Source organism: Vicugna pacos, chromosome 5, assembly GCF_048564905.1.
Source record: "Vicugna pacos chromosome 5, VicPac4, whole genome shotgun sequence".
Taxonomy (NCBI): domain Eukaryota; kingdom Metazoa; phylum Chordata; class Mammalia; order Artiodactyla; family Camelidae; genus Vicugna; species Vicugna pacos.
The window spans coordinates 49,079,683-49,092,194 of NC_132991.1; the positions used below are offsets into that span (position 1 = coordinate 49,079,683).

The following is a 12,512-nucleotide window of genomic DNA, read 5'->3' on the forward strand; positions in this document are numbered from 1 at the left end:
GGGCTCAGGAGGGACTTGGCCAGAGCTTCAAGGAGAGAACTTTAGGTGGTAGAGGTGGAAAGAGTTTGAAGGAAGAGAGAATGGAAGCATAGAGACCAGTAGGAGAGCATAAATTGATAAGGGCCTAAAATAAAAAAGGGCAGGGGATGGAAAGGCAAGGATCAGGGTGGGGGCTTACAAAGAAAGGACAGAAGGAGGTGAATGAGCAGTTTGACCTTAGCTTTTAGATCAAGCCTCTGTACTGGAAAGGCCTTCTCTAGAGTAAGAGAGGAGGGGGTTAGTTTATAGCAACTGTTTGAGTCTTGAGGTCCACATAACTCCAGTCCAATTTACAGTTAGGTGCTGCACTCTGCTCAGTGCAACTGAAGGAATGAATGGTCTGGAATGAGGAGGGCTCGACCCTTTCTGTCCTCCGTGGGGCGGGGAGAGAACGGTGTGCACCTGGAGCATCCGAGACTCGCACAGATCACCGTTACCGTGCCTTCCTCCATCACACGCCAACGCTATTTCAGTCATTCTCTCTTGATATTTTCTTGATTTTTTTCTCTAGTTTTAAAACCTCTTGCAACTCAAAAGAAATAAATCTTAATTTAAACAATATATTCAAATTCTGTAGAAGAGCACAGGTACAAACTAAATTTTGTGCTTAACAAACTGCACTCTGTTTCACTGTTTTCAATTTTAAACACAAATACAGACCCCAAATGTCAATATAGGACAGAACTGAAGTAACTCAACTTCCGTCTCTTCGTCTTTACCATCACCGTGCTATCGTTGTTTATTCTGAGCAGACTGTGTAAAAGCTGAAAGGTGGCTTCCCAGAGGCTGGAGACACAAACTGCATCCCAGTCGAGTGCAAAAGGTTCCAAACCATTAAGAACTTACTCTTGAAAGTGTATCCCCAGCCCACCCATGCCAGGGGCCGACGGAATAACTGGGCGCTCTTGGAGTTCACCTACAGAGACCGTACATGCACGATGGAAGGATAAGTAGTAATGTGCTAACGTGAAGCTTTCACATCAATTATCTTGATGCTCCACAGCACCCTCAGTGATTGTTTAGAATTTATACCAACAAAAGACTTTCCTCGGGGAAGAGTGTCTCGTCACTGACGTTGTTTAGATTGCAGGCACATGGTGATGATAAAAAGCAGACCGACTTTTAGTTGGTTTTATTACTATCTTAAAATCCTCTAAGACAGTGCTCCTCCAGAGTCCCCACCTCCCTTGCATATGGTCATCTAGCAGTGGAGTGGCGGGGAGGGCAGAGCCTGGGGGAGAGAGAGTTCCTGGAGCCCCTCACCTCTGTTTTACACACTGTGCTTCCAAATTAGATTTTTCTTACCGATGGGGTTCCCTGCCAAAAAAAGTTTGAAAACCTCTGCAGGAAAACATCCAGGTAGAGATGCAGAACGAACACTGGCATTTTAGGAGTTGCCCTCAGGAGAGAGGCCAGACCCCAGAAACCCTGTGGGATTGTCTGTGGACACACTGAGGAACAAGAGAATTCCAAAAATGGGTCCTTGGGGGACAGTTACATTTAGGGGGCTGTGGGGAGGAGGAAAGGCTGGAGAAGGACAAACAGGAAGGCTCAGAAGAAAGTAGGAAACCCAGAAGAGCATGGCTGGGCAGAAGCCAAGGCACGAGAGGCTTTTAAGAAAGGGAAGGCCAACGCCATTAGGGCTGTGAAGAGAACAAGGGAGCTGAAGAGGACAAAGGACTCGCTGAAATGCGACTTCTGCTCCTTTTGAAAGTCATTGATCCCCTCCCAAGGACAAGTCCTCAGTAGAGGAATGGCTGAATACTATGTGGTAAACTCTTACTTTGGAATACTATGCAACATTAAAAGAAGATATGCATATGGACGTGGAAAGAATTCCAAGAGATACAGTTGCATAAACAAGCAAGTTCAGACTGCTATGTAAATATGTAATCCATGTTAAAACAAACAAGCAAACAAATCTACACTAATTGTATGCTTCCCACAGGTACACACATGCTCCAGCAATGGTCTGGAAAGAGGCAAGGAATTGATAACCAAGCATAGCTGTGTAGAGCATGGGACTGGGGAGTGATGCTCACAGAACTGGGGGTTTATCAGTGATGTTTTAATTTGTTACAGAAAAGCATATTCCTATCATTACTTGTGGAATGAAAAATGATTTGAAAAGAAAGAAGCTGCCTTGTAAAGAAGTCAGAAGGAGTGTGAGCAAAATGTGGAATTGAAGGAGAGAACTGTGATTGGTCCTGAGGAAGAGGGCAGATTTTAGGAATGATTTTTTTTTTTTTGGCTGACGAGATGGAAGCATATTTTTTAGGTCTAGAAAGTTCATGATGGGAAAAACCCGATTTTGAAAATGAAAGCCAAAAGAGTATCATGGACACTGCAAGGTCAGGGGTGAGGGGTAGGGGAGGCAGAGGGATGGAATAGGACGCTGGCTGGGATGCTGGTGCTGAAGAGAGAAAGGGTCCTTCCCACCCTCACCCCCCGCCCCCCGCCGTCTCACTGGGAAGGATGAAGAAAAGGTCTATAAAGATAACACAGAGAAATACTAATGCAGAGAGGGGAGAAGGAGAGGGGCCTCTGCTGAGAGAGTGAGAAGCGAGGTCAGCTGCAGGGGAAGACGGGGCAGGCGGGCTCCGCGTTCTGCGGCTGGAGGCGGGGTCCCCGCAGCGGGGCGGGGCGGGGCGGGCCAGGGATCCCGCAGGGGGCGATTCCAGGGCTGCCTGGCTGTGGAGCAGACACACTGAGCCCATAATCCTGGCCTCACAACCTTTCCCAGAAATACTGACAGCTTTGGAACAGGACTAAGACACCAGAAAGTCTGGGGATGGGTGAGGCGGGGACCACGGTAGGACAGGGTATGAGAGAAAGGAATAGCGCCTCACCCGCTGGACGGGCTGCGGGTGGCTAAACCGGGCCACGTAAAGACGATGGCTTGCTGCTGTCTTTTCTGAACAACTGGGAAGCAGTCCTGTGAACGTCTAGAACTGACTCATTTCCACCACCCAAATCTTTCTATCTATAATGTCTATGGTCTCTAAGGAAAAACAAAACTTAACTCTCTCTCCACTTTCCTTTGCTTGTCCTGTGTAACTGTTCCAGAGGTTCAAAAATCCCTCTTCCCCACCAACTTCAGACGCCCACCTCCCCTAGAAAAAGAAGCCGTGGCTTGCTGAAAGGGACCAATTCAAACACGATTTTCTAAATGTGGAGGCAAATTTATGGAGAGGAGGCAAAAATAAAAGAAGATGAAAAGACGCATTCTCTATCTTTTCTCTAGCTACTTAACTAATCTCTGAACGTTTCGAATGTAAGCTAAGATTTGTTACTTTAAAAATCACTTGCGTGTTCTTAGAGCTGTCAGAAGAGCGTGGCTAAATCTTCGAATAATGAAGAAACACATACATGAGAGCTTTTTCTTACCGAAATATATCACGATGGTTTTTGATGTTCCAATCATATTCTCCTTTACTGACAAGTTCGAAGAATTCAGTTCTCCTCCTGCATGAAATCAAATGAAAGGAAAAAAAAAAAAAACCACCAGGAATGAAATTTCTCAGTCTTTGGAGTAACATAAACACATTTATGGAAAAATATAAGACCACCTCAATCAAGTAACTTAATATTTGAAATCATGAGGCTAAAGTGCTATTAAAATAAATCACTATTTTAAAAATGTTGAGGCTTCAAGGAAAAGTCACAATCGTTTCTGAATGTATTTATAACAGAGGAGATTATCAAGCCATAAAACAGAAAACAGTGCGGCCCTGCATTTGGGATTACTTGCTGTGAAGCCCTGTGACACTTCCTGAAAGTCAGAGAAGGGAGGCAAGGACACATACAAAGCAGGAATAGTTCCAGAATGTTCTTTTATCTTTCAACATAGAACTAAGCTGCATGATGATCCAAGATAAGGTAAACTCCCTGGTAGTAAATTCAGGACACTTTTATCGAGGTTAGAAAGTAACTATTTCACCATTTCAGTGCTTAAGCACATAGGCTGCGGAGTCAGAAATAACTGAACAATGGCTCAGTCACCTCCTTGCTGTGCAACTTTGGAAAGCCACTTAACCTCGCTGAGCTTCAATTTCCTCATCTCTAACTTGGGGACTGTATTTGCTGACTCATAGAGTTACTGTGAGGACTAAACGAGATGATACATGCAAAGTATTTAGCAGAGTGCACATTTAAAGTGCTGGATACACATGTGTGTGGAAACACACTTGCAGACGTATAGATATGGAAAAAATAGGAAGGGAATCATCTCAAGTTGTGAAAATAGGGTGATTTATTCCTATTTTCCAAACTTTCCTTTAACCTAGTTATATGACTTTTCATTTTTATAGTGAGAAAAGAAAAAAAAAAGATCACCATTTTGTTGTTTAAGAACCATTTCCCAAGGTTTCATTTCACCTTCTTGGCACTTCCTAACAAGTCTGTCTAAAGGATCCTGAAGTGCCCTTTCCCAAAGTGCATCCCATAAAATGTTAATCTTAGAAGGTGCTGCGATCCCACTGGCCAAGTGGATCTGAGAAATACTGCCTGTGTATACATTTCTTAGAGATTCACCACCCACACTAGTCTTTTGAACGCTGGGAGAAATACTGAGATGAAGAAGCCTAGCTACCCTTACTTAAGCACAGAATTCCATAGCACTGATGTTTTAAGGAATACACTTTGGAAAATACCACCAGGTCATTTATAGTGGAAATGAGAGTAGGATCCTAGACACTTAGTGCTGACCCACTGTAATTCGGGGGACAAGGGACGAGCTGCTTAGTGCTACCGGCTCTACAGTTTCTGGTCTGAAGTTCCCATTGCCAGCTGACCAGTGGTATGCACTTCTTGTCATCTGGTCAGATGGACTACTCCATTTACCTGAAAGGAGGCTGGTCAGGAAGACAGGTGACTCACTTCCTTATTTCAGACACAAAGTCAGGTCCTGGATCCGCCCCTTCAAGTAGGTACAGGTCAAGGCCATACCACAGTGGGATAATCTCCCCCCAAAACCTCACAGCACTCAGCAGAGCTGGCCCTGCACAGTCCCAGCTCCCCCCGCTTCGGGTGTGCAGGTATATGCACAACTTTTCTTTGTATAACTTGACTATCTTTTTCATTTGCCCACTCCCTTCTTTTGACCATAGTCATGTTTTTTTCACATTACTATCGCTGTCACTCACTAGCTGTATTGTCCTGGGCAAGTGGTTCCACATTGCTGAGCCTCAGTTTCCAGCTTTGGGGTGAGAATTTTCGAGGTGTGTCCGGTGTTTGGTACTAGTAACTACTCAATCCCTAATAGCCATGGTTGATATGTAAATAACACTGATAGTATTACTGCCAACAGTGATGCACAAGAGACTAACAGGATTACATGGAGATTGAAGAGGTCATCTACTTCTTTCTTCTCCCTGAATGGTAATTAGTCTTCTTTTGAATAACTGTGGAGCAGAAAGTTTGGTTCAAAAAATGTTTACTGAACACCTACTCTGTGCCAATTCTTTACTAGGCTTTATGGATACAAGACATGGATGCAATTTGTAAATATCTCTGAGTTTAGCAGAGGCAATCAACAAATAAATTGGTAATCCTCCTTCAAATGTGATACTAACAACAGTACTAATGACACTGGGACTAGAGTGAGGGGACATTAGACACAGGGAGACAATTTGGGCACAAAATTTAATTAACCCAAACTCAATAATCAAGACATATAATATTTTAATGCAATGTCTTTAAAAATCAACATAAATAAAAAAAAGTCCATGATGAATAAAATATCAAAAATTTAAATACAGACAGGATCTGACACCGCACTTGCATAACTCACCTCACTTGCTTCTCCCTAGTCCTCACCCTGAGGAAGCTAATAGTTATTGGGTCCTTACTATGTTCGAGGTAGACTTCCTGGGTTCTGTCACTTACTAACCACAGGACTCATCTTGGGTAGGTTATTTTTATTTAACCTTGCTGGGCTTCAGTTTTCTTATCAGTAAAGAGTAATAGTAAGAAGATCTATCTTGTTAGGGTTGGTGGGAGGATTCAATGAGAGAATTTATGTAAAACACTTAGTGGAGTGCCTGGCACACAGTAGGGGCTCAGTAAGGATTAGCTACTGTTAGGTAATAAGCTCGGAAGGGTTGAGTTCACTGCCTACAGCTGGTGAGTGGCAGAGCTGGGATACAAACCCAAGCTGTTGGGATAATGGCTGCCCCAGGTAGCTAAGACATGCCTAGGGTATCCTGGGAGCACAGAGGAAGGCACTTGGCTTAGCCTGGAGAGTCATGGAAGATCATAGAAGGCTTTCTGAAAGAGCTTGTCAGTCATCATCCCTGTCACCATAGGCACCTGGGTGTCTTTTCAATCCTATAAGTTATTCTAAGAAATCACTAGAATGCAATTTCCATGAGGACAATGGCCTGGCTCATTTTTGTTCACTCCTGAATCCCCAGTGACTCCAACAGTGCCTGACATGTACGAGAAGGTCGATAAATATCTGTTGACTTGATAAATGAATGAAAAAGATGATTTCAGAAAACTATTCATTTAAAAAAATATCTCTTCACCACTGGTTTCACCTAGATTCTAATTATTCTATGGTCTTCACAGTGGCCAGCTGAGGAGCTTAAAATTAAAAAACAAACAAACAAACAAAAAACCTAAAACCTGTTGAAGAAAAGCCCTGTCAGATTCTTGAAGACTAGATTCTAACTTGAACCAAGTGGACAACATAGCAAGTGGTGGGAAATGTAGGAATACCATTCCCAACCAATGTCTGACTCTTCCTGCATAACTACGGGAACATCTGCTGAGAGGATATTCCACAGATGAGACAATATTTTTCAGGTCAAGTGGAGGCACATTACCTAAGCAGCTAACTCAATATAGGAAAGAAGTTTGTTTTTTTTTTTTTTATAATTGCAAATCTATGACATGCCAACCGAACAGCAGCAGCAGAATAAACTCCCCAATGATGAAAATTGCTATACCTAAAGTTGCTGGTGTAAATGTCTTTAAATCACCTGAACCCAAAATCAGTCATAGGCTTCACATCATATTATAAGAAAGCTAGGTTCCACTGAAGCAGGACAAAAAGGAATATCCATTACCCCTAGAGTATGGTAGATCAAGGAGGGACAGGAGGGATCTTTCCATAGAGCTCAGGAAAATGTGGCATGCTAATTTTATTTTTTATCCACTGACCAAAGTATAGCTATTTCTTGATAGGTTCTATTTACTCTGGCATCCCAAAGTTTGACTCTCTCTCTCTAATATATATACATGTATATATCGATATATACATACATATAGCTATGTAAAATTGCTGAGTCATAGAATGATTTCTATGTTTAATTTGAATACTCATTATAAATATAGACTATTAGAGGTATATGGAAACTTTGAAAAAGTGTCTGCTGTAATTCTCTCATTTATGGATGAAGAAACTCAAGATGAAGTGATTTGCCCAGGGTCCCAGGGCAGTTGTAGGCAGATCTAGGTAGACTGGAGATTCCAGGTCCCTAGCCTCCCAGTTCTGGCTTCTGAGGTAACCTTCTTAAACTGTGTGTAGCATGAACCTTGGGGGCCATATAGCCTTGCATGCTGTGAGAATATGGAGGCAGAGGCAGACCCTCCTTGTGAGATGTAACAGCATTGAAAGCTGCTGTACTAAGGAAGTACCCAGGACCGAGTACCATGGCAGGCACCAGAAGATGTCTTTCCATCAGCAACAAAGGGGTGCTTCAAAGAGCTGCGGATGGCCCAGACCAGGCTGGTGGTCTGCCACTCTAAGTGGTATATTTCTTACTTCCCCCTTAACAATAATCATTACACAGCAACAATGTGAAATCCACTGTGCTTTTGAGAAATGAATTGGCCCATAGAGCTGCTCCTTTAAGCATCTGTATGTATATGTGTATACAGATTATACGGAGTCAAAATCAGCATACATGAAACTATTGGAAATAGGAGCACTTTTAAAAACATGGAACTGATAAAACGGATACTTGAAAAATCCACAAAATTGTATAATACTCCCTGGATCCAGACTCCTCTGTCATGAAGAACCGTATCATTAACTTTTCAAGCAGATCACTGGGAACCTTGGTTTTCAAGGACAATGGCAAATACCTCAGCTAGTGAAAAGCAACTTACTGGAAAATCTCATTTATAATCAGATATGTTTTTATTAGGCTTTTATCCTGCTCTCCTGACATATGTTCCACTCAGAAAAATAGCAGTCTTTAAAAAAGCATCATTTGAACAGAACAGCTAAAATTACCCTCAAAAATAATTCTAAAGATTGGTTACCAGTCACCCATCACCACACTGAAAATCTGTCTGGCTTGTAAATTATCTGCAAGGCACCTTTTATTTGTAAAGTGAGAAATCACCAATCCTGTGTATATTTTAATCAGGAATATTTTGGTAAATTTATGTAACTGCATGTATATATGTACACATATTCTTTATCTGTCTATTTCCGAGCTGTCCTGAATCTCCTAGAAGTCTAGGGAGGTTAGGAAGGCTTTACTGCCAGGGTGGCAAATCATCACTGTGACTCTCCTGCAATTTCAACTCCAGAATTATCAGACAGGGTGGCAGCAGTGTGTGGTGGACAGGGTGGGATGGGGACAGGGGAGGAGAATTTTGTTCTTTCAGGGTTCTTACAGCTCATTCAATAGGCAAACCATGTATCTGCCATTGATTGCTAAATGCAGATTCTGGAGAGACTTCTGGACTTCAGGCGTAAAAGCACCAGAGAGGAATAATACGTTAGTAGGCAGATGTTAATTCCCATAATTATGACTAAAGGAAAAAAAGTCTTATATTTAACTTTGAAAGTGAACTGTCTCCCTGTGTTAGACTAACAGTGATAACACAAGGGCCAGCTAAGAACCTGACTGAAATTACCTGTTAGATGCTATGCTGTTACTGACAGCATAAATAAAATTGGCAAATGCAGGAAATGAAAAGACCAGAACGACTCTCAATACTGAAAATGGCAGAAAATCAGACCATACAGGGCCCTAACCATTTGTTCAGTTGATCCACAGCCTCCAGGCCAAGCAGTGGTTCAAGGCATTGCTAGATGGCGTGTGCCCCAGTTGCCCCTGCATTTACTTGGCCCGCGGCACTCCTCCCGCAGTGGTATGACTCTTTTTTCACTTTTCCCCTGGGCTCCGAGTCCCTGAAGATAAGAATTATGCCTTATCTGCCTGCACATCCCCAGTGCGAGCACAGTGCCTGGCATAAAGAAGGCACCAGTAAGTGTTAGTGTTTGAATGTCTCATGCTTTATTCAGCTGTAGTATCGTGTGGACAGGGTATGTAAAATGCCTTGATATGCATCAAAAAGTACCAAACTACTTCTTCAATTAACCTGCCACAGTGTCTGTTGTTTTAATATTAGAGTAATTTCTGTGGGTTAATTCATCAGCTCTGTTAAAATACAAGAATGTCTGGAAAAAAACAATGGGTTAATCCTTGTAAGTCATTACATCTTACTATGCATTAATTTATCCTCTTCCTTTCCAATATGAGGCTAGTTGGGTGCAGGCTACTGTAGAGGCTGAAAACACTGAACATAGAGGGGTCAATAAACATTGTTGAATGATGAATGAATGAATATTCCTGTCTGCATAGCAGTAGAAACATTTTTTGAGGTCCTATTGTATTTTATAACGTAAATTGTTCTAGGTATTAGTCTAATTTTAAAAGGATGGTCAAACTATAACTCCCACCAATCTAGGATAATTTAGTACATTTTGCTGTCAACATGAGATGCTTTTGAGAAATGCTACTTATTGCATCCCTTTGGAAAGACAAAGAAGCCATTAGACTGAGCATTTTCCATAATTGCTGACGAATGTTTGTAGAGCACAAAGGGAAATGAAAAATCTTCAATTTGAAGACTAGCCTGATTAATTTTAAAAGCCAACCAGAAAAGCATTGAGCACCCAAATTGATTTATAAAATCTGAATTCTTGGTTAATTCTCCATTTAAATGGTGATCTGAGGCAATGTGGCATGGAGACACAAGCATAGACAGCTTGATGACTTTGAGCAAATTACTTACCCTAAGCCCAGGGATCTTTATCTATAAGGTGGGGATAACAATATCGACCTTGCAGGTTGGTATGAGAATTCACTGTCAAAAAGCTAATATTTTGAGAATTTATAATGCCAGGCAGTGTGTCAGGTTTGGGGGCTCCAAGAGTGAGCTAAAGAGTAAGACGCCTGCATTCACAGTGCTCCTGTTGTAGGGGTGATACAGGGAGACACTGCAATGCCTGGAACAGTGCTGGTCATGGAGCAGGCATCTGGTAGGTGAGCCACATAGTATTGTGCGGTCACAACCTGTTGGGGACGAATGCTGAACTATTACTGCTACCTGATAGCAACAGCTTCCACAACTGTATTAAAGCTAAAGAACTGTTAACTTCTGATGTCCCATCTCAGCTCAACTACAAACAAGGAGCCTCTACTTGCAGCCTCGGCCTCCCTGGTGAGACTCCTGGTACTCTCACCTGGAACCTCCACCCCGCCCCCTCCCTGTTGGTGATGTTTTCTGCAGTCAGTTGAATTGCGGTTGGCCTGCTACCTAGAGGGTTTGCAGCTGGCGGTACCACTGCCTCTGCGCCCAAGTGTCCCCAGAAGTGGCCTCAGTTTCCCCTTTAGGACTCTTAAACTGACAGACAGCTGTGAGAGAATGGTAGAGTAGTTAAAAGCATTTTGGAGTCCAAATATTTGGTTCCAATCTCAGCTTTACCATTTAACACAGCAAGCAATTTACTGAATCTCTGCAAACCTGTTTCCTTATGTGTATGAGGTCAACAGTAGTACCTGCTCTGACAGAACTGTTCCAAGTCTTAAATGGGATAATGTGTACATAAAGCTCTTAAGCAGGTACTCAGGAAATTTTAGGTGTTGTTTTTTAGGTGTTGTTTTTATTACTAATTTTGGAAGATGCAGAGGTCATCTTTGTTGACTTACATGCAGACAAATAGTACAGGGCATTTGTGAAATCTCTTTAAAGTTCTAACACTTGGATTTCTCTCTTTGTCTACCCCAGCAAGTGCCATCTTTTATGGTCCAAATTTTATTACATTTTCTGGCTGAATAGTTCTTTTCTTTATAAGGTATTTCAAAGTATCAATGTTATCAAATTTAAATTACTGAGATTACTTAAATTTTAATTATTTAAGTTGCCAAGTTATCTTCCACATTGGTAATCTCCCCAAGGACTCCAGAAGATCGGTCTGGGTTATGGGCCTGTCCCCATGTTGCTGACAAGGAAACCAAGGCAAAGAGAGATTAAGTGAGTGACTCTCTCAAAGTTACACGGCTGGTTACCGATAGGGTATCTCTAATTCCTGCTTGAGATGCTGAAATTACTATTTAATTATCAAAGCAATATTCACTGCAGGAACTCAGAAACAGGCACAGAAATCAATTTCAGGAACTCACTCAGCAGTAACTGGAAAATGTTTTCAATGAGTTGGAAAATCAGACTGAAGAATTAACCCCCAGACTTAGGTTGTAAAGCCTAGAAACCTCACACTGAGGTTTTGTTTGATTTTTTGTTGTTTAAACTTGTGAATGCTGCTTTCAACCATCATTTGTAGTATAAAATCCCCAGCATACCCAAAGCCATTAGAAATTAAATTCACAAGTTTTTGTGGTTGTTTTTAAAGGGGTTCCACATTTCCAGGAATCTTACTTTTTTTTTTTTCCCCTTTTGGCGCATGACAGGAAATCCTGCCTCTAGGAATAAGTCATAACCTGCCTCCAAAAGCCCTGGACCTTACCCCTGCCTGCCTCGGCCCTTTCTAGAGTGAATTCCACCTTCGAAGGGGAGGAAAGCTGTGAGCGCTGACCTTGACTGTACTGAGACTTCTGATTTGAGTAATCAGGGCAGAAGAAGAAAGGATAATTCAAACTTCTAGGAAGTGTACAGGGTGGCCTCACGGCCTCTTGGCCACCTTTCTTCAACCATTGCTGCTCCAACTAGCACCACAGCTCCTGCCTCAGCTGCCCTGAGCCTCACTTACTTCCTGCCCTGGCGCTACTCTGATCCCACAAGGCGGATGGGGGAATGGCTGTCGGAACTCCCACCCTGCAGGCATGCATGTCCTGGAAACGTGTGGGAGCTTCCACATCCTTGGAATAGCCTTGGCTGATGGAGGCCGGAGGCTTGTGGTTAAGCCTGAGGTACAGCGCACAAGACTTTTCAGACAGTCCCTGCAGGATCAAGCCCGACTGACCACAGTGGTGACCCACAAGGGACTGTATCTTTACAATGGCGTCCCTGGCTTTGCTTTGGGAGAGGAATGGGCACTCACACTGGTTTTCATATTAATCTGAATAATGTACACCTGGGAAGGTCGACCAGTATCACCATGTAATGCATCCCCAACTCAAATGACAACTACTTACTGATTCTTCCATTAGAGAAGGAATACAATGATTACGGAAAAGCCTCAAAACAGGAGATGTGGGTTCCAGCTCAGC

General features: G+C 42.6%; 1 protein-coding gene across 1 annotated transcript in view; it reads right to left on the minus strand.

Annotated features, from left to right (window-relative positions):
- Window positions 1–12,512, minus strand: part of PDE11A (phosphodiesterase 11A) — a 359,091-nt gene that overhangs the window by 35,114 nt on the left and 311,465 nt on the right. Inside the window, exon 16 of the mRNA XM_006210208.4 lies at window positions 3,427–3,504. Within this exon, the coding sequence (XP_006210270.2) occupies window positions 3,427–3,504 (78 nt within the window). The remainder of the gene's footprint in view (window positions 1–3,426; window positions 3,505–12,512) is intronic.